Raw genomic sequence first — 21,264 nt, 5'->3', positions numbered from 1 at the left:
GAGTATACCCCAAGGAAGTCAGTAGGTCTTTTATAAAGGTCAGGTGTTGTTGCAGCTTTTCCTGTCTGCCTGAATCAGGCAGTCATCTAAGTATGGGCAAGTTTGAATATTTCTTTGACTGCAAAAAGCAATGGCGGGAGACAGACATTTTGTCAAAACTCTGGGAGCAGTAGATAAGCCAAAGGGAAGCTCAAACAACTGAAAGTGCATAGAATCTGCCCTGAAACATAGGCATTTCCTGCAGGATTCCCTGATTGGGATGTGTAGGTAGGCCTCTTAGGTCTACGGTTGCTAACCAAGCATCCTTGGAAAGCATAGGTAGAAGCTGCAGGAGGGTGAGCATTTTGAGTTTTGGTATCACCAGAAAGGTGCTTGGAATGGATAGATTGAGGACGGGACACCATGTGCCCACTTTTCTGAGTACCAGGAAGAGTCTGGAGTAGAAACCTTGGCCTATCTATTGTGCAGGAACATGCTCTGTTGCCCTCACCAAGAGCAGGGAAAGGACTTGCTTTTTGGCCTCTGCCCACTGGTTTGGAGGAAGATCTGGGAACCCTTTCAGGGATGGCAGAGTGGGGAAATAAAATTTGCATCCCTGGGACACTGTTTAGGACCCAGCAGTTGTTGGTAATGGTGGTCCAGTTGCCTGCGTGGAAGGAGAGTTTTCTTCCTAGGGGCACAAGCAAGTGGGCAGAGGTTCGGATGTAGATCTTTTACCAGATTTCTCAGATTTTGATGGGGAAGAGGTTTTTTGTAGGACTGACTTTCTATAGCTTCTGAAAAGGAAGTCTTCAATAACCCCCTAAGACTATCTATTCTTTAAGAACTAACCTGTGGCTGAAAGAATGGCAAATCATACAAGATTCTTGTAGATGTACTGCTCCAAGACAGTACACACAGTATGACCATCAATCATTAACATTTTCTGTCTGCAGTTCGAAAATTTTTTGGCATCTATAGTCTGTTTTGACATTTTAATAGCCAAAGAAACTTGCGTGTATATATGTATATATATGTGTATATATATATATATATATATATATATATATATATATATATATATATATATATATACACACATTCTCATATACATACACATGTACACATACATGTATATATACACACGTACATGTATATATATATATATATATATATATATATATATATATGTATACACACAAACACATATGCATACATATACACACACACATATATATATATATATATATATATATATATATATATATATATATATATATATATATATACATATACACATATACACACGTACATATAACACTATGAGATAGCCCTCTAACTTAAACGAGCTAGTATGCTGGATAAAGGAAAAACAAAAAAAGTAGCTACCCCAATAAGCTTGCTAAACAGAATATATAAAGCACACATCAGGGAAAAACGATCTAACTTAAAACTGCTTGAGAAGCCCTCTAACAAACTACCTAGCTTAATCAAGAAAAAAGGGACTAAAAATAGCTCTTCACAAAAGGGAAGAGCTTAGACAACTAACAAATACGCGCACACACTAATTTAATCAGCTCAAAACAACAAGCCTAAGAAACATTCTGAACGCACGCTTAGGAAAGCCAGGATAGGGTAAAAACAAACACAGCCAAAGTTAAAAAGAAGTTATGTACCTACCATAATGTTCCATGTTTACTGTCCATCTCGCCTTCCTTCTTGCTGGTTGGGTTCAGAGCCGATCCTCGGCTCGACTCTGCCGATTTACTGTAGCTCGAAAGCTTTTACTGGCTCGAGACTAACCCCCATCCCAACATGCCTAGCGGTAGCTACCCAGATCTCGTTTGTAATAGCCCACACTAGACCTACATAATTAAAAACAATTTTTTACCAAGCTCCTAGGCATTTAAGACAGGAAGGAAAGAAAAAAAGACATAGTTAACTAACCTGGTATGTCAGCAGGAAAGTCAGCCAGTGTAACCAATAAAGGAACTCCTCTCGAACCTCCAGGAAGGAAGAAGGGGGGGAGGGCACAAGAAGAAAGGCAAGTTGAAAGAAAAACACAAAACATTATGGTAGGTACATAACTTCTTTATGTTATGTTGTCTCATCTCAACTTCATTCTTGCATGGTTGGGACCGCAAACCCCGCACCTGGTTCTTGGGTGGCTCACTAACTCTTCAGGACCATGAAACCAAAAGATGCCCTATTCCGGGAGGCCACATCCACTTTGTAATGAGTGATAAATGTATGAGGATTTGCCCATGTTGCTGCTGCACAGACTGAATCTAAAGGCAATTTAGCTTGGAAGACAACAGAGGTGGCCAAGGCCCTGGTTAAATGTCCTCTGGGTCTTCCTGGGAGCATCTTTTTACGCAAATCATATTAACCGATTGTGTTAGACAACCATTTTGATAGTCACTTTTGAAACTGGAGAACCTCGTTTATTGTCAGCAAAGGACACAAACAATTTGTCTGATTTTCTAAGGTCTTTGGTCCTGGTAAATAAAAACGTAATTGTCTATGAATATCCAATTGGAGTGTATACTCTGCCTTGTTGCCATAACTGGGGAAGAACACAGGAAACTCAATAGACTGATACAAGTTATACTCTGAACATACCTTTGGCAAGAAGGAAGGATTGGTCCCAAGAGACCATCTTTGTGAAAAATGAGATATGGCGGGCGATAAGACAAAGCATGCTATTCAGAAATCCATCTAGCTGAGGTTATAGCAACCAAGAGGGTTTTCCAAAATAGAAATTACAAGGACAAGATGCTGCTGGTTCAAAAGGTGGCAGAACCATAGAAGCTAAAACCAAGTTTAGGTCCAGAGGAGAGGTTCTCTTACCGGGGGCATAAGTGTTGTACCTCACAAGAATGCTCTGCACAACATATGGGACATATTAGAAACCAAGTCTCCTACATGAAAATTGGAGATGGCAGCTAGTTGGTCCCTGACAGTAGCTGCAGCTACCCCTCTTTCAAAGGTTTCGGCCCGAAAGTCAAGAATCCTTTCAACAGGAGCAGTGAAGAAACCGACGTCATTACTCTTCACCCAATAAGAGAACCTCTTCCATTTGCTAGTGTAAATCCTCCTGGTAGTGGGCTTGTGAGAGGACACTAGGATGTGTTGTACAGCAGGGGAAATGTGTGGGAACCTGGCTAAGACTGGAAGTGGTGGAACCAAGCAGTCAGCTTGAGAGTTTGGAGGGAAAGATGAAGCCTGCCCAACTGATGCTTCAGGAGGTCCGGAACTAGATCCAGTATCCTAGGTTCCAGCTGAAGATGGCAAAGAAATGGGAAGCATATCTGACAGGGCCAGTAAGGAGCAATGAGGATGAGTTTGCAACTCAGCGACTTTGATTTCTGAAGTACCTTTGGAATTAGAGGGAAAGGTGGAAAGGCATAGAGTAGTCCCGGAGGCCAATCGTGAACAAGTGCATCCCTGGGTGACTGTCCCAGGGGGGGACTAGGGTGAAGTAGCCACTGCATTTGTTGAGGGGAACGGCAAAAAGATTGCAGCATGGCTGGCCCCAGTTGTGAAAAATCAAGTATGCAACTTTTTGCTTCAGGGACCCCTCATGAAGCATGAGAATAGCCCTGCTGAGCCTGTCCGCTATCACGTTGGAGTTTCCAGGAATGTGTGTCTCAATCAAGAAACATAGGGAAGACATTGCCCATTGCCATACTCAAAGCACCTCTCGACACAAGGGGTAAGATCTGGTTCCACCCTGCTTGTTGATGTACCATATCACTGACATTGAATTGCAATGGTCCCAGTAGGTAGAGAGTCTTGAAGTCCTTGCAACGCCAGAAACATCGCTCTCATCTCTAGAACACTGATGTGCAAATGGTACTCGTGAGGTTACCACATTCCTTGAACAGTGTTTCAGATAATGCCCCCCCACCCACCCCATATCTGGGAGGCATCCGTGGTGACTGTGGCTACAGGATGGGGGTCTAGAAAGGGTCTTCCAGAGTCACCAGGAGGAAGACAAAGCATGATACTAAGCCCGTTTTGCAAGTTTCCGAGACCAAGATAGTGTCACATTGGAAAATCCTGGAAAGACTATGGAGCGAAAAGAAGCCACTGCAGAATCTGCATGTGGAAGCATGCCAAAGGAACTATTATAATTGCAGCAGCCATCGAGCCCAAGACTTGCAAATTTCTCTTGCCTGAACACTCGACTTTTATGAGAAACTAAATTTGCTGACTAATGGTGGACACCCTGTCTTGAGGCAATTTTGCTTCCTTGCATATTGTATCAAGGTCTGCCCCTATAAAGGTAATAGACTGACAAGGCGACAAGGCAGACTTTTCGTAGTTTATGGTGATGCCTAACTGGGAACAAATTTGGATTGTTTAGTCCAGTGATTTGATCAGTTGATGCTCGGTGGTAGCAGTGAGGTGCATGTCTAGATATGGAAACACCAGGAATCCAAGAAGCCTCAGGTGACCCGTGACCACTGCCATACACTTGATAAACACCTTGGGGGCTTGTGGTGAGACCAAAGGGCAGGGTTCTGAACTGATAATGACTGGCTCCCACCCAGAAGCGTAGGAATCTCCTGGCTTGCCTGTCCATTTTTATGTGGTAGTACGCGTCCTGGAGATCTATATTGCACATCCAATTGTCCTGACCCAAGAAGGGAAGAATGGACTGCAGTGTTACCAGCCAGAACTTCTTTTTGACAGACTGGTTTAGCTTGCTGAGATCCAAAACGGGTCTCCAGTCCCATCTTTTTTGGAACTAAAGAGCCCAGAGAAAGTTCCAGATCAGATTTGGTCTGCGGGGACTTCTTGGATGGCTCTTTTTCTAGCAATCTTTGAATCTCTAGGATTGTGTGATCCCAAAGATTGGGTGAAAAACTTCTCTAAAGCAAGTTTCACACTCCTCAAAACCAAGGTGGAATCCTTAAAGCCCCCGGGCCTGTGGAAAATACGGCCAAGACCGCAGAATCCTTTATAAACGCATTCTATTAACACCTTCAGGAATGCATGGATCATGCAATCCCAAATAAAACCAAGACCCAATCCTCCAAAGGCAGACGTCCTGTCTGGTGGAGCCCAGCCATAAACAAACTATAAAATAGAAGGAGGAAGCTACTACATGATAGAGCAAAATCCCAAAAAGGGAAGGCATCTCTGATCAGTATTAGCAAAATACTACGGGCACTCAAAATCGTTTAAGGCCACCTTAGAAAGAAAAATTGCACAGGACACTAACGATAATCACAAGGCTTTCTTTAGTTATGTTAGGAACCTGGGTGGGAATTCCCAGATATGCTCAGAATTAGTCCAAAATGACAAAAATACACCGAACCCACAGACACTGCCAACATCCTAGCTGACAGGTTCAGCGCAAACATCCCCCCCCTCCCCATCAAAAGGGCAAATATCTACCCCAGCAGAGTTGCTGCCCCCCTGACATCTCAGATGCTCAGGTAAGAGCCGCCCTCTCCAAAGCAAAAACACAGCATCAATGGTACCAGACAGTGTCCTAGGCTGCGTCCTACATGAACTCCAAGAAGAGCTAAACCCAAACATAAAACTACTGTTCAATCTCAGCCTTACTACAGGATATGTACCTAAAAAGAGTGGCGTACAGCAACAGTGGTCCCCTCTCCACAAAGGTGGTGCCTCAACGGATCCTGGAAACTATCGCCCCATAAGCCTGACTAGCTTGGTCTGCAAAGCTATGGAAAGGATCATCATGGACCTCATAAATAAAGATTTTGGGGACCTACAGACACTGGATCCTACCCAGTTCGGCTTTAAGGGCAGATCCTGCCACTTAAACCTGGTCGATTTCTTTGAAACTGTCACCAAGGCCATTGACAAGGGGAAGGTGGTCCACACAGCCTACCTGGACCTCGCAAAAGCCTTCGATACAATACCCCACTCCGGCATTATAGATAAGCTCACCAACTTAAATATAAACCCCTATGTCACTAGATGGGTTGCAAACTGGCTCAAGGACAGAACCCACATGGTTAGAATTGCTGGAGCCATGTCAGACTCCAAACCAGTTACAAGTGGCATCCCACAAGGCTCAGTCCTGGGACCTCTCTTGTTCGGTATATATTTCTCGGAGATACAGGCCAACACAGAAGGACTGTGGCTGACCAAGTTCGCAGATGACTGCAAACTGGGTGCCATAATGGACTCTCCAGCCAACAAGCATCCTCCAAAAGGGCCTCAGAAACAGACAACTGGTGCCAGAGCCATGGCCTCAAGCTAAACGCCAAAAGTGTATAGTCATATAGTCATCCCCTTTGGCAAAAACAAAGTGGCCACAAATTACCAAATAGGTGGTAATCCATTAAGTACAGAAGTAGTAATTAGGGACCTGAGGACCCAAGTTGATAGCAATCTCTCATTTGACAACCACGTGGCCAAAGTGGTTAGAAAAACATTTTATATAGCCCACCTAATCATGAAGGGATTCACATCTAGATCAGGGGAGGTCATCATGCCTCTTTACTCATCCCTCATCAGGCCCATAATTGAGTACAATGCCCCTTTTGGGATGTACCTTACCAGACACCTGCAGCAACTGGAAAGACCCCAAAAGTACCTCACACCAACAGAATCAAAGGGCTCAAACAGATGCCATATGCTGCCCAGTTAAAGGAACTCCAGCTCTACTCAGTGGCATACCGCCTGTTCAGAGGCGATCTGTGCCTGACGTATAAAGCCATGTCCAACCCGGAATTAATGGACATGCTGCGCCTCAGAAAATCCAAATCCCATCGAGCTAAGCGCTCGAGAGACTTGAACCTCAGCACTGAAATAAATAGGACATGCTGGAGGAACAGATTCATAACCCAGAAGCTCCTTTCACTCTGGAATAAAATCCCAGTCCAGGTTAGGCAGAGTCCCTCATTGACTCTCAAGAGGAATCTTGATGAGTGGATGGGAGATCGTAGGTTTACCCCGGGTATCACTTGTGTCACTGTTAGAGGCACAGTAAACTAACCTCGAAAAAGGGCATAGCAAAATTAATTTTAAATGGGTGGCGAAAGCCAAACACACTCTGGCTAGGCTTATAAATGCCCTAGGGCAGATAGCCTGGTATGAACCTATGAACTCATGTGCCCATCTGTAAGGGACTTTTTTTGCAACTCGTCCCATTTTTTGAACCCAGACGGTTTTGACTCTTTGGGCAGTGTAAAATTTTTCTACAGCACTAGAGAAAAACAAAGCTATAAGCACACAACTGCTACAAGGCTGCAACGGCTAGCCCAAACAATTTTTTTTTTTTTTTTTTAAAGGGAGAAGAAAAATGGGGGAGGGCCTCTAACAAACAGCGACTCCTCCAATAGGAGAGCCTCTAACTTACTGGCCATCCCAGAAAGGGTGGGGAAAGAACCACCCTCTAATTTAAATGGGTTCAAAGGGAAAACCCAAGGCCTTCGGAAAAAAACAGCCAGAAAAGACCCACAACAAGAGGAGGAAGGGGTCATTAGACTAACAGAGGACAGTATACGCTCTAACGAGTTAATATTACCAGAAAACCTTGAAAAGACTAAAGTGAAACAATCACAAAGCACCTAGCCTGAGCCAGTAGTCACAATCTAGACACTGAAAGCGGCAAACGAGACCTGGGTAGCTACTGCTAGGCATGCTGGGATATGGGTTAACTTCAAGCCAGTAAAAGCTCTCGAGCTACAGTAAAATCGGCAGAATCAGAGCCGAACCCAACCAGCAAGAATGAAGGTGAGATGGGACAATACAACATCCAAGGTTAACCAATTTAACTAAGCTGAACTATTAAGTAATCCCAAAGAGGAAAAACTACTACATTTTACAGGAAAACACAATTGAAAGAAGTCATTTAACTAGAGCCAGTGTGAAGCACCCGATCTTGTTTAGCGGCAAATGAGATCGGGGAAGTTCCCTAGGGCATCATGGGATAGGGTGCAAGCCACAAGCCAGTTGAAGACCTCGAGGTTTTGTAATAGAGTCGGAACAGAGGATCGTTTCCATACACAACCAGTACAGAATGAAGGAGAGAGAGGACATCACATTCCATTTTTTCCTGAAGAAAAAATCTGAACCGAGATGTACAGTAAACACCTTAAGAAAACAATCCTACGAGGGAGTCAGAAAGGACTTCCTTATACCCTGTTGGAATCCCAGCCAACACTGGCGATACCTTATCCAACTGAGATTCAACACATTGAAGACAACTTTGCGAAAGATAAGGTCACCCATATAAAGAAAATGGGAATACCTTGTAATCTGCAGTAGGCTATCACATGAGCTAGACACGGAAATATCTTGATACAGCAGACAGCTCAAAGGTTAGTTCAGAGGACTAATAATGCAATCCAGACAAAAAGTATGGTTTTGTACCTACCATAAATGTAGATGCGAGTGTAAACACTGCTGCAGTCATTACACTTGGGTTATCCTGCCGTCAGGCAGTTCCCCAGGTCGGCCTGAGTTGCAAAGTCCTGGTCCGGCGTCGGTTGCTGTCGCCTCCTCCCTGACGTCAGTGCGACAGGGGGTATACAAGATGCAGCTGATGCCATTTTCTTCAGTTTTTCTTGCCCCAGATGTCAGGTGCCCCCAAATAGGTAGGCAATTCAAGCTGCTAGTAAAATATACAAAAGAAAAGCAAACTACAATTTTTAGTTACCCGCAAATACTCCCCATAGGTAGTAAAGGGTACATGACCTAGGTACGTACCAGGAAGAGAGGGGAAGGAGGGAGTGTAACCTGGACTGCAGCAGTGTATACACTCTATCTACATTTATGGTAGGTACAAAACTGTACTATGCTCATCATGTTACACTGCTGCAGTCATTACACTTGGGTGGAATCCTAAAGCTGAGGTAGGGAGGCTGGATCTATAAGGCATTAGGGGTGGCTATAAGGCCCTGCAGCACAGCAGTGGCAAAGCCAGCTCTGGATTTGGAGTATAAAGGCAAATGGTAATGCTTGGTGAAGGTATGCACAGAACTCCATGTTGCTGCTTCCAAAATATCCTTGGTAGGTACTCCTCTGAGGTAGGCAGCTGAAGTGGCTGTTGCCCTGGTGGAGTGAGATCTAATGCTGCTAGGTAAAGGTTTCCCATGGTGAGTATAGCAGAAACGTATGCAATGTCCTATCCATTTTGAAGTAGTCTGTTCTGAAATGGCTTTTCCCTGTGCTCCTGCAGCATATGCTACCAATAATTGCTCAGATTTTCTGAAAGCTTTGGTTTTGTCCAAGTAGAAGCGTAACTGCCTGTGAATGTCCAAAAAATGTAGTAGTCTCTCCCTTTGTTCTGTGGTTTTGGATAAAAAGTTGGCAAGTGAATAGTTTGGTTTAGAGACACACTTGATACCACCTTTGGCATAAACGTAGGGTTAGTTCTTAAAGACACCCTGTCCTGGTGGAAGATGAGGAAAGGTTCCACTGCCATTAGTGCCTGTAATTCTGAAACTCTTTGTGCTGATGTTATTGCCAGTAGCAGAGCAGTTTTCCAAGAGATATATTTTAATTCTGCTGTGTTAGCTGGCTGAAAAGGAGGTAAAGTTAATTTTTCCAAAACAAAGTTGAGATCCCAAGTTGGTGTAGGTGCTCTACGGGGCGGTCTTATGTTTTTAGCCCCTCTGAGGTACTGTTAGAGCAAAGGATTAGAAAAAAATGGTGGATCAGTGTTGTAATGAGCAGAAATGGCTGAGGTGTGGATCTTGATGGATGAGAAGGAGAGGCTATTGTCCAGTATCTCAGTTAAGTATTGAAGTATCGGAGGAATGTTTGGGACAAGAGGGTCAAGGCTGTGCGCTTGGTTCCAGGCACAGAATCTCTTCCATTTATCAGAGTATGCTTTCCTGGTGCTAGGCCTTTTGGCCTCCAGAATGACATGCATAACAGCTTTGGAGAGAGGCATTGCTTGCTTGACTAAGGAATTTTCCATGCAGCTAGGTTTACAGTCTTTAGCTGGCTGTGAAGTATCTGATTGTTGTGCTGTGTCAGCAACTGTGGGATTTGAGGCAAAATGCAGGGTGGTCCAGAATGACATGCATAACAGCTTTGGAGAGAGGCATTGCTTGCTTGACTAAAGAATTTTCCATGCAGCTAGGTTTACAGTCTTTAGCTGGCTGTGAAGTATCTGATTGTTGTGCTGTGTCAGCAACTGTGGGATTTGAGGCAAAATGCAGGGTGGTTCTTGTGCTAAGTTCTTTAAGATTGGCTACCAGTGCTGGCATGGCCAGTTTGGTGCAATCAGGATCATCTTTGGCTCTTCTTGCCTGGCTTTTATGAGTACCTTTGGAAGGAGAGGTAAAGGAGGGGAAGCGTATACTTGCAGGTTTTTCCAGCTGAATGAGAGGGCATCCACTTTCCATGCTTGTGGATGGTAGCTCCTTGTGCAGAATTTCTATAACTGGCAGTTCATTGGGAATGCAAACAGATCTATGTCTGGGCTCCACCATTTTTGTGTTATCATCCTGAATATCTGTGGGTGCAATTCCCATTTGTGGGGTTCCATGATATTTCTGCTTAGGTCGTCTGCCAGTGTGTTTTTCTCTCCTGGCAGGAATTGTACTTGCAGATTAACTTGGTAGTCTAGAGCTGTGTTCCACAAGGTCATGGCTTGTCTGCAGAGGGGGTAAGAGTGTGTGCCCCCTTGCTTATGTACCACATAACTGTGGTGTTGTCAGTCTTTAGTAGTAGTTGTCCTGGATGCAGCAGGTCCTTGAAAGCATTTTGCACAGCTAGCATCTCTTTTTGATTGATGTGGAGATGTCTTTGCTCTGTGGGCCACACGCCCTGAATACATTTTTCTGCCATGTGTGCTTCCCAGGCGTAATCCGATGCATCTGTTGTCAGTGTTTGCCTGGCTGGGGGTAGAGTAAAAGGCTGTCCCCTTTTTGAGGTGACAAGCTTGAGCCCATCGAAACTCCTGTTGAAGGCAAGGAATTAGTGGCATAACTGTTTCCAAACTTTGACAGTGTTGAGACCATACACTCTTTAGGAACCATTGTAGTTTCCTCATATGCAGTCTGGCATATGGAATTAGTAGTTTGCAAGATGCCATGTAGCACAAGGCCTGCAGAATTTTTCTGGCAGGGAGTTGGGTCTTTGTTGCCATCAAATGTAAGTATTGAGTTAGTTGTCCTTGCTTGTCTGGCGTGAGATAAGCCATCTGGGCCATTGTGTTCAAGCTGGCACCCAGGAATATTATCTGTTGTGAGGGCACTAGTTTTGATTTCTTTTTGTTTACTGTGTACCCCAGGCAACTTAACATTTTACGTACGCCAGATGCTTTAGAAGAATGTCCTTGCTCTCTGCTTGAATCAGGCAGTCGTCCAGGTATGGATAAATTTGAATTCCTTTTTGCCTGCAAAATGCAATTACTGGTGCCAGGCACTTTGTGAAGACCCTGGGCGCAATAGATAAGCCAAAGGGCAGTGCAGAGAACTGATAGTGCATTGAACCAGCTAGAAATCAGAGGTATCTTCTGAAGTTTTGTCTGATAGGGACATGCAGGTATGCCTCCTTGAGGTCCAAAGTCACAAGCCAAGCTTTCTTGCCCAGCATGGGAAGAAGCTGCTGTAGTGTCAACATTTTGAATTTCGGAACATCCAGGTGTTTAAAGAAAGGTCCAGAATGGGTCTCCAGGCTTTGTCCTTTCTGGGAACCAGAAAAAGTCTCGAGTAAAATCCTTGTCCTTGCTCCTGTGGTGGTACCTTTTGAATAGCTCGCATGTCCATGAGTGCTGTAATTTGTTTTTGAGCCTCTGCCCATTGATTTGGTGGCAGATTTGGCATTCCTTTTAACCTTGGCAGAGTGTGAAAGTGAAACCTGTAGCCTTGAGATACAATGTAGAGAACCCATTTGTATTTGGTGATGCAATGCCAGTTGGGATAGAAAAGTGCCAGTTTTCCTCCTAAGGGGGCTGCCAAGAGAGCTGTTTGGCAGCTGTAGTGGGAAGTCATTGAGGCTGCTTTTTATAAGGTTGAGGCCCGTCTTCCCCTTCTTTCTGGCCTGGTGTACCCCATTGTAGAGGCCTGTAAGGGGCTTGTGCCTGACCTCTACCTCTTGGACGTCCATATCTGCCCCTTTGAGGTCCGTCTGACAGGAAAGGACCAATTCTTTGTTGGCCAATTTCTGTAAAAATGAGGAGGCTGAACCTGTAAGAAATCTTTCACCGTTTGCATAGATTTTGCCTTATCCTCCATCTTTCTTCTGCCTTAACTCCAAACACATCCCGCTGTAAAGGTGCATCCAATAATTTGGCCTTATTGACATGATCTGGTAACGTATGTTCTTTTAACCAAGCATGCCTTCTAATGACAAAGCCTGTAACTTCTGCTTTACAGGAGGCCTCTAAGGAATCAAACCCACATTGCAAATTGTTTTCCCACTTGTTCAGCTGCATGTAATAAATCCTGCATTTCTTTAAAATTAGGAGGATCTGAATCTGGAAGCATCTTTTGTTTCAACTGAGACATCAAAAATTGCTGATATTTTAGCATGTGAAACTGGCAATTCAAGGCTCTCATTGCTAAAGTTGCAGACGTATATACTTTCTTTCCCCATCTGTCTAATGCTTTGGAATCTCCATCAGTGGAAACTGGGTTTTTTGCTGATGAGGCCTTAATCCCTTTGGGTCCCTGAGAAATAGTTTCAGGGTCAGCAACAGGGCTTTTGTACAGAAATTTGTGAGAGTCAGGGACCCTAATATCTATCAAGTTTAACTGGGGGTAAGGAGTCAGGGTTTAACCTGGATTCAGTGTACACATCATCCACAATATCTAACACTGGCAGAATAGTAAGGGGTCTGTGTTGAGGCAAAAAAAGGAAGTCTCTGAGCCTTTTCTTGGATTCTGAGTAATCCTGGCCTTCCCAATGGAATTGCTCCCTCATGGTATGTAAGGTCTCCCCCAAAGGAGTAGTCTTCAGGCAGAGAGGCTGATGGAATCTATTCCTCAGCATCAAAATCCTCATAAGGGGGTAAAGAATATCCTAGGTCTGAGGAGGAGTCTGAGGAAATGGACACTTGGTTGGAAGATTCAAAGTCTGCATCCTGTCTGGGCCTTTTATCAGGAGGGGGATGGGACCCCCTGATCAGGGTGATTAGGTCTTCGGCCATTTTTAGCATTTGTTTCTTAGGCATGGAAGCCTGTCCTGGAGGGAGAATGCTGTGTCTGTTTCTTTGTTTTTAAGGGGGGGCTTAGACTTAGCAGAGGGTTTAGTGGTTAACTGGGTAGGTCTGGAAACATCCTCTGAAGCTGTGGATTGCTCAGCTACTTCGGTTCTCTCTGAAGGGTTAGTTTTGGTAAGTTGAAAACCTTGAGCGTCCAAAGGCCCAGCCAGCTCCACGTGGGAGTCAGAGGCAGTCTGTGGTTCTGTAGAAGCAGTAGTCAGGGGCTGCGTAGGCACCTCGCTGAAAACCAGAGAACCGGAGACTGGCCTATAAGAGGCTTCGTCAGTTTTGGGCCTCGGATGCCTGTCCTTGTGCTTTTAATCATTCCGGTCGTTGGGAGTTCCAAAGGCACGGTGTAATTGAATTTTCTTCCAAAATAATGTCGGGCAAAATCAAACCGTTTAATAGTACACTTGTTAAACCTAGCACAAAACAGACCGTGGCGTCGTGGTCTGGGCCTAGGCATGGAATACAACAGGAATGGAAATCCTTATGAAGTATTTGCTTCTTACAAGAAATAGTTATTAATTTTTACTGACATCGGTCTGAGGCAAGAAAAAGTTTCCCCAACGGGGTACTTAGCTTTATAGAGGACTTCGGTTCTGGATTCAAAATGAAAATCTCAGGAGTCGACCGACTGGCACTTGAAGTGCTTCTGCTTCAGGCACCGCGCGGCAAGAAAGACTGGAGAAAATGGTGTCGGCTTCAGGCACCGCGCGGCAAGAAAGACTGGAGAAAATGGTGTCGGCTGCATCTTATGTACCCCTGTCGCACTGACGTCAGGGAGGAGGCGACAGCAACTGACGCCGGACCAAGACTTTGGAACTCAGGCCGACTGGGGAACCGCCTGACGGCAGGATAACCCAAGTGCAATGACTGCAGCAGTGTAACACTATGAACCATCCTTAAATTCCCTGAAATCTGTCTATTGGAATGTTATATGCAAGCTTCAGCTGCATGACAGCTTGGGCATGTGGAAGGTGCTCTGAAGCTCTGGAAGGCCAGCTGTTGTATCCTTAGCAGGGTATAACCCATATCGCCAAGGCAGCAGTGATCAATATGACGAATACGTAATGTTACAAGCAAAGTATTACACAGCGGCAAAAGGAAAGTACTTAAGGAAAGGCTCTTAAAATGCGATGTACTTTCACCCTGTAATGAACAGTATGTTTAAGATGGAATCAATTTCACTACTGAAAGAAGCAAAACTGAACACAATCTAGGAAGGATTAAGGACCCAAACATGCACAGCTTAGGTTGAGATGAAGGAGGGGCTGTACACACAGCTGTGTTTAGTTAAGAAGGGGAGTTGGTTTACAATACACAATGTATACAGTTAGAAATAGGGTCTATATTATATAAGCAAACACACTAAATTGCGAACGCTATATAAATCGACCCACTAACACCAAAAAAAAATACTGAACAAACAGATGAGATTTTTTTTTCCCCAGGGGATCGCTGATCCATTAAAAAACAAAATAAAGTGGAGGGCTTTGCCCACCACACCCCTCCACTTAAATATAACTGCAAGATCGCACCATAGTGGAAGAAATGGCAAAGTCCCGAAAACGGCCCAGTTTTTTTCCCTAGGAACAAAAAAAAAAAAAAAAACACTCGCTGTTCCATGCTTTCAAGATTTTGCCATTTCGGCTAAGTAGGTACAATTAAGCTGCATTCAGAATTTAGTGTTCACTGACTTAATACGGACCCTTAGAAATAGAAGGAAGGTAGTGAGAAATACAGGGGGTGGAAAATATTAAATATATGAAAGGGCAATTTGAAATGGACAGATCACTGAAAAAGCTGTAAATTGCAAAACATTACATATGGCCAAGTTACAACTAAATATACAGACATGGAATGTAAATAGGCTACTAGATAAAAAGGCAGCAATGACACTAGCACTCACTGAGAACCAGTCTACAGGTAGTAATGCTAAAGGATACACACAGTGGAATATGAGCATCTGATAAAATCAAAAATGCAGGGATTTTGTACAACATTAATAACAGAGGAGTGAGTTTAGTAAAGAAAGGAGCACTGAAGACAGATGACTAAAAGGGATGATTCAGGCAAATATGCCTTTGAATTAATTTCTCCAAGTGTTTTGAGTTTCTTGTACCATGACAGGAATGAACTCCATTTCTAAGTCAGGGTATGATTAAAAGTTCATGAAATCAGTATTCTGTCGTTAGCTAATTGTGCTCTTTTCAGCACTGTCAATGTACCCAGAATTTCTGCCTCCTGCAGTTAAGGAATTACATGTACTGATACTGAAATAGTCTGTGTATCTTTCTTCCCAGTTAAGAGTTTTTGCTTGCAAAACCTGGTATTTCATGACAGTCTCTACACACAAATGAGTGATGGGTGTAGCAATTTCAAATCACTACTACTTTTTTTCTTGAACTATATACAGTACTTGATTTTCTTGCATATATTTTTGAACAGTTGATACTGTGATCCCATGTGACAAATCTCACTCTAATGCTTTGCGGTTCACATTTCCAGTGCTTCTCAGCTACTTCTATATTAGTGTTTGCACAATCCCCAAAGCATCAATCTCGCCACAGCATGTGCATACAAATTCTCAACCATGAGTATAACACCCAGCAATGGGCTATGCAAGTGTTCCATAGTCAAAGTTGAAAAGCATTTACAGAAGTCCTGGATGACATCTATGCTTAGATTAGAAGCATTTTTGAATAAAGCAGGAATGGAAATTAGATCAGAAGTACGCAAAAATCCAGACAGCAGTAGAGTTCATCAAAAAAGGCCATATAAAGAAAAGGAGGCAGAAATTCTAGGTACATTAAGAGTGCTAAGAGCAGCATGATTAGCTAACAGAATAGGATCAAATGAGAAGGAAAAAATGTGAAAGCCTACAAATATAGTGGCAGGTAGAGAACTTCTGGAACAACCTAATTTTGACGAATATGCAACATAAATGGTTAAGAAAAGGTGAATTAAAACCAAAAAATGAAAGGTTAATGGCTGCCAAGGTAGTGGACTACATACACGTGTTTACAAAGTGCACAGAACAAGTGGGAGCAATTGAAAAATGTAGGTTTTGTTATTTGAGGTTTCCATGGTGGTATTCAGTTTGTTCCTCTATTTTTGTGGTAAAACTATCAATTAGCTTAGCTGCAAAGTATATACAGTAAGCCTGTATAACCAACATAAGGATAGACAAATGGGAAAGCAGAACACAATAAACATTAGGCTAATGGATGAAATTATGGCATCCCAACAAGGAATCTTAGTGGTAGCAGGAGACTGGAATACAACATGAAACAGAACGACCCAGAGCATTTGTTCCTAAACTGGGGGGATATCAGGAAAAAATTAATGAAAACGTGATTTTACTGAGGTAAAACCTACAAAGGGGGTTTGTACAGATTTAACTAGACTGGGCAGATGTTATAAATCCAAAGAAATTTGTCTTGTCAATCTACATCCTTACCTAGTTATATCAGATTAACCACTGCAGGTCTCAATGATAGGTGCAATAAGGCAAGGGGGACAAGAAATGTTGGCACTTCCCAAAACATCTCTATCAAAGTAATCTACAATTTTTTTCCTGAATTACAGGATACAACGAGGTCAGCTAGGCTCCAAGAACTGAACAGTAATAGAATGGAAGGACTGTAAAAGGAGTACAACAGTCAGTTACCAAAACAGCTGGAGAGTTGAGGAACACAACACAGACCTTATTTGAACCCAATGAGAAGAGTAAAAACACTGCAAGAGAATGTAAGAAAGGGTAGAGAAGAATGGGAAGGACAACCAATGGAGGTGGAGACAGATTGTCGAAAGCAAATGCATACAGCGCTAACACCCTGAAACAGATGTTTTTTGAAAAAGATGGCCAAGCTCCTAGTCGAGACAAGGTGGAGATCACAAAATGATGAAACCAGGAAGCCGGAAAATTAGAGGCATATGATGGAAATATTAACCATGGCACTTTCCAAAATTGTTGTATTTTTCTATATTTTCTGTTTTGTTTACATAAATTTTAGTAAAGTTAAATCTAGACTGTGTAAAAAGGAAGAAACTTATTAAAAGACATAAGGGCACAAAAGAAAGGGGAAACCACCAGGATTAGATGGCATCCTTATAGAAGTATGAAAAAGAAATCTGGTAAAAGTTGTTTACCTTCCCAGCATATGGGTGAACTGGTTGTGAATCCAAAAAGAAAAATCTGACCAAGTACAAGGTCATACTGTGGATACAAGTGTACAAAAATGCCATGTTTTTCTGATGTATAAAAATTAGACCACAAGAAATCATCTCAAAACCTTTCCCACCTTTAATGTGACCTAAAACCTGTACAATTCAATTGAAAAACAAATCTGTTAGGGGAAAAATAAAAATAAACTTGCAATACACTGGTTGCATAAGGGTGCACACCCTTAAACTAATACTTTAAAGCACCTTTTGATTTAATTACAACATTGTCTTCTTGGGTAGGAATCTATCAACATGGCACATCTTGACTTGGCAATACTAGCCCACTCTTCCTTGCAAAAGCGTTCCATATCTGTCAGATTGAAAGGGCATCTCGTGCACAGCCCTCTTCAGGTCACCCCACAGATTTTCTTCTGAATTTAGGTCTGGGCTCTGGCTGGGCCATTCAAAAACTCATTTTCTTCTGGTGAAGCCATTCTTTTGATGATTTGCATGTACACTTAGGGTCATTGTCGTGTTGAAAGGTGAAATTCCTTCAGCTTTCTAGCAGATGCCTGAGGATTTTGGGCCAAAAGTGACCGGTATTTGGAACTGTTCATAATTTCCTCCATCTTGACTAAAGCCCCCAGTTCCAGCTGAAGAAAAGCTACCTCAAAGCATGATACTGCCACCAGCGTCCTTCACAGTGGGGATGGTGCTCTTTTGGTTATGTGAAGTGTTTTTGTGCCAAACGTATCTTTTGGAATTGTGGCCAAAAAGTTCAACCTTGGTCTCAGACCATAACATTTTCCCACATGCTTTTGGGGGACTTGATGTGTTTTGCAAATTTTAGCCAGGCCTGGATGTTTTTCTGTATAAGAAAAGGCTTCCATCTTGCAACCATACCCCACAGTCCAGACATATGGAAAATACGGGAGATTGTCACATGTAGTACACAACCAATACTTGCCAGAAATTCCTGCAGCTCCTTCAGTGTTGCTGTAGGCCTCTTGGCAGCCTCCCTGACCAGGTTTTGTCAGGTCGTCAATTTTGGAGGGACGTCAAGTTCTTTACATCACTGTTGTCCCATATTTTCTCCAAGTTTTGATGACTGTCTTCACTGTTCCATGGTGTATCCAATGCTGTGATACATTTTTTGCACCTTTCTCCTGATACCTTTCAACAATAAGATCCATTTCATGCTTTGTAAGCTCTCTGCAAACCATGGCTTTTGCTGCAGCAGGCAACGGAGTAAATGTCAGGAAAAAATGGAGTAAATGGCAGGAAAATCCTACTAGGACAGCTGAACTTTATTTGGGGTTGATCAGTCTAACTGATGGCAGGTGTGTACCCAACAAGACTGAATGCTGTAATTAAATCAAAAGGTGCTTCAAAGTATTCGTTTAAGGGTGTGCGCACCGCATTCGTTTAAGGGTGTGCGCACCGCATTCGTTTAAGGGTGTGCGCATTCGTTTAAGGGTGCGCACGCATTCGTTAAGGTGCGCGCATTCGTTTAAGGGTGTGCGCACCGCATTCGTTTAAGGGTGTGCGCACCGCATTCGTTTAAGGGTGTGCGCACCGCATTCGTTTAAGGGTGTGCGCACCGCATTCGTTTAAGGGTGTGCGCACCGCATTCGTTTAAGGGTATGCGCACCGCATTCGTTTAAGGGTGTGCGCACCGCATTCGTTTAAGGGTGCGCGCATTCGTTTAAGGGTGCGCACGCATTCGTTAAGGGTGCGCACCGCATTCGTTTAAGGGTGCGCACCGCATTCGCTTAAGGTGCGCGCGACCGCATTCGTTTAAGGGTGCGCACCGCATTCGTTTAAGGGTGTGCGCACCGCATTCGTTTAAGGGTGTGCGCACCGCATTCGTTTAAGGGTGTGCGCACCGCATTCGTTTTAAGGGTGTGCGCACCGCATTCGTTTTAAGGGTGTGCACACAGTATTCGTTTTAAGGGTGTGCACACAGTATTCGTTTTAAGGGTGTGCACACAGTATTCGTTTAAGGGTGTGCACACAGTATTCGTTTAAGGGTGTGCACAGTATTCGCTTAAGGGTGTGCACACAGTATTCGTTAAGGGTGTGCACAGTATTCGCTTAAGGTGTGCACACAGTATTCGTTTAAGGGTGTGCACACAGTATTCGTTAAGGGTGTGCACACAGTATTCGTTTAAGGGTGTGCACACAGTATTCGTTTAAGGGTGTGCACACAGTATTCGTTTAAGGGTGTGCACACAGTATTCGTTTAAGGGTGTGCACACAGTATTCGTTTAAGGGTGTGCACACAGTATTCGTTTAAGGGTGTGCGCACACAGTATTCGTTTAAGGGTGTGCGCACACAGTATTCGTTTAAGGGTGTGCACACACAGTATTCGTTTAAGGGTGTGCACACAGTATTCGTTTAAGGGTGTGCACACAACAAAGTATTCGTTTAAGGGTGTGCACACAACAAAGTATTCGTTTAAGGGTGTGCACACAAAGTATTCGTTTAAGGGTGTGCACACACAACAAAGTATTCATTTAAGGGTGTGCACACACAACAAAGTATTCATTTAAGGGTGTGCACACTTATGCAACCAGCGTATTGTCCATTTATTTATATTTTTTCCCCAACAGATTTGTTATTCAATTGAATTGTACAGGTTATAGGTCACATTAAAGGCGGGAAAAGTTTTGAAATGATTTATTGTGGTCTCATTTTACATCACAAATACCTGGCATTTTAACAAGTGTGTACACTTTTTATATCTACTGTACATGCCTATTTTGAACTTAAAACTATAAAATCTTTGACAACTTCTGGCTAAAGAGTAGCTACATTTTTAGGGAGAATACAGTCTGGTCTATGTTCGACATTGGAAGTTTACTGACCGAACTTTCATTTCATCGACAGGGTACCTCACCGTCTCACACACCCAAGTGTTTCACACCCATTACTTACCCTTGTCAATGAATGAACTTTCAATGGTTATTGTTAGATGTTCAGCTGTTCGATGCTTAGCCCATTCAATTGCCAACAATAGACCCCAGTCAGACTAATGTGATCTACAGGAGTAAAGAAAGTCATGTACTCACCACAACATTTCATCTGAGTTGACTTCATCTTCAACCTACGGGTTCAGATCCAAGAATCTGATCAGGCTCACCTGTATACTAAAGCTCTAGGATCTGAACTCTGAGCTCCTCTGCTATCTATAATGCCCTGCTCTCCACTCATCCTCTCAGATAGAGTTTGCTGCTGTAATACATGCAATGTCTCCAACATAACTAACTGCAATAAACACTAGAAAAGTAATCCAGGAGCTCAAGCAGGTAAAAATGAGTACTGTCAGCCCATGTCAGGTCCTGATTGATTTGCAAGGGAGACTGAGGGAGGGAAGGTTGAAGATGAATCAAGTCAAAAACTCAGATGGAACATTATGGTGAATACACAATTTCTTGAAGTTGACTTCAGTCTTCAAACTGTGGAACAGAGTCCACAGCTACAGTAATCTTGGGAGGCCCTTATGGAAGGATATTACAGAGCACAGCAGAACCAAAGGATGTCCTGTTTTTGGAAATAATGTCCAATTTTTAATGGGATATAAAGGTATGAGCGTCTTACCCAAGTGGCAGCTGCACAGATATCAATGGTAACTTTAAACCAAAAGGCCTAGGACATGGACAAACCTAGTAAAATGGACCTTAATTTGAAAGGCTAAGTAATGTCCTTTGGAAGACTATACAAGAGAAATACAGTTGGAGAGCCAGTTGGCCAACGTGACCTTGGAAACAGGTTTACACAAATTAGTCTGAAAAAGGATACGAATAATTGATCAAACTTTCTGAAAAAAATAAGTTTCTACCATATCATTCCACCAGTGCTGTTGATCTGCATTCATTCATGACGGATGTGTCTGTTACATCCTCAGAACCTACTCTGTCATTATAACAAGTTCACACCAGCCAAAAACCGTCGAGCTAAGAATACC

At 43.2% G+C, this 21,264-nt stretch overlaps 1 protein-coding gene across 1 annotated transcript in view; it reads right to left on the bottom strand.

Annotated features, from left to right (window-relative positions):
* The window catches only part of IGF2BP3 (insulin like growth factor 2 mRNA binding protein 3), a 1,266,240-nt gene that overhangs the window by 949,414 nt on the left and 295,562 nt on the right, over nucleotides 1-21,264 (bottom strand). The window contains exon 6 of the mRNA XM_044064618.1: nucleotides 14,631-14,642. Within this exon, the coding sequence (XP_043920553.1) occupies nucleotides 14,631-14,642 (12 nt within the window). The remainder of the gene's footprint in view (nucleotides 1-14,630; nucleotides 14,643-21,264) is intronic.

Source organism: Protopterus annectens, chromosome 3.part0, assembly GCF_019279795.1.
Source record: "Protopterus annectens isolate FY-2018-M chromosome 3.part0, PAN1.0, whole genome shotgun sequence".
NCBI classification, from domain to species: domain Eukaryota; kingdom Metazoa; phylum Chordata; order Ceratodontiformes; family Protopteridae; genus Protopterus; species Protopterus annectens.
This window is presented reverse-complemented; position numbering and strand designations above follow the sequence as displayed.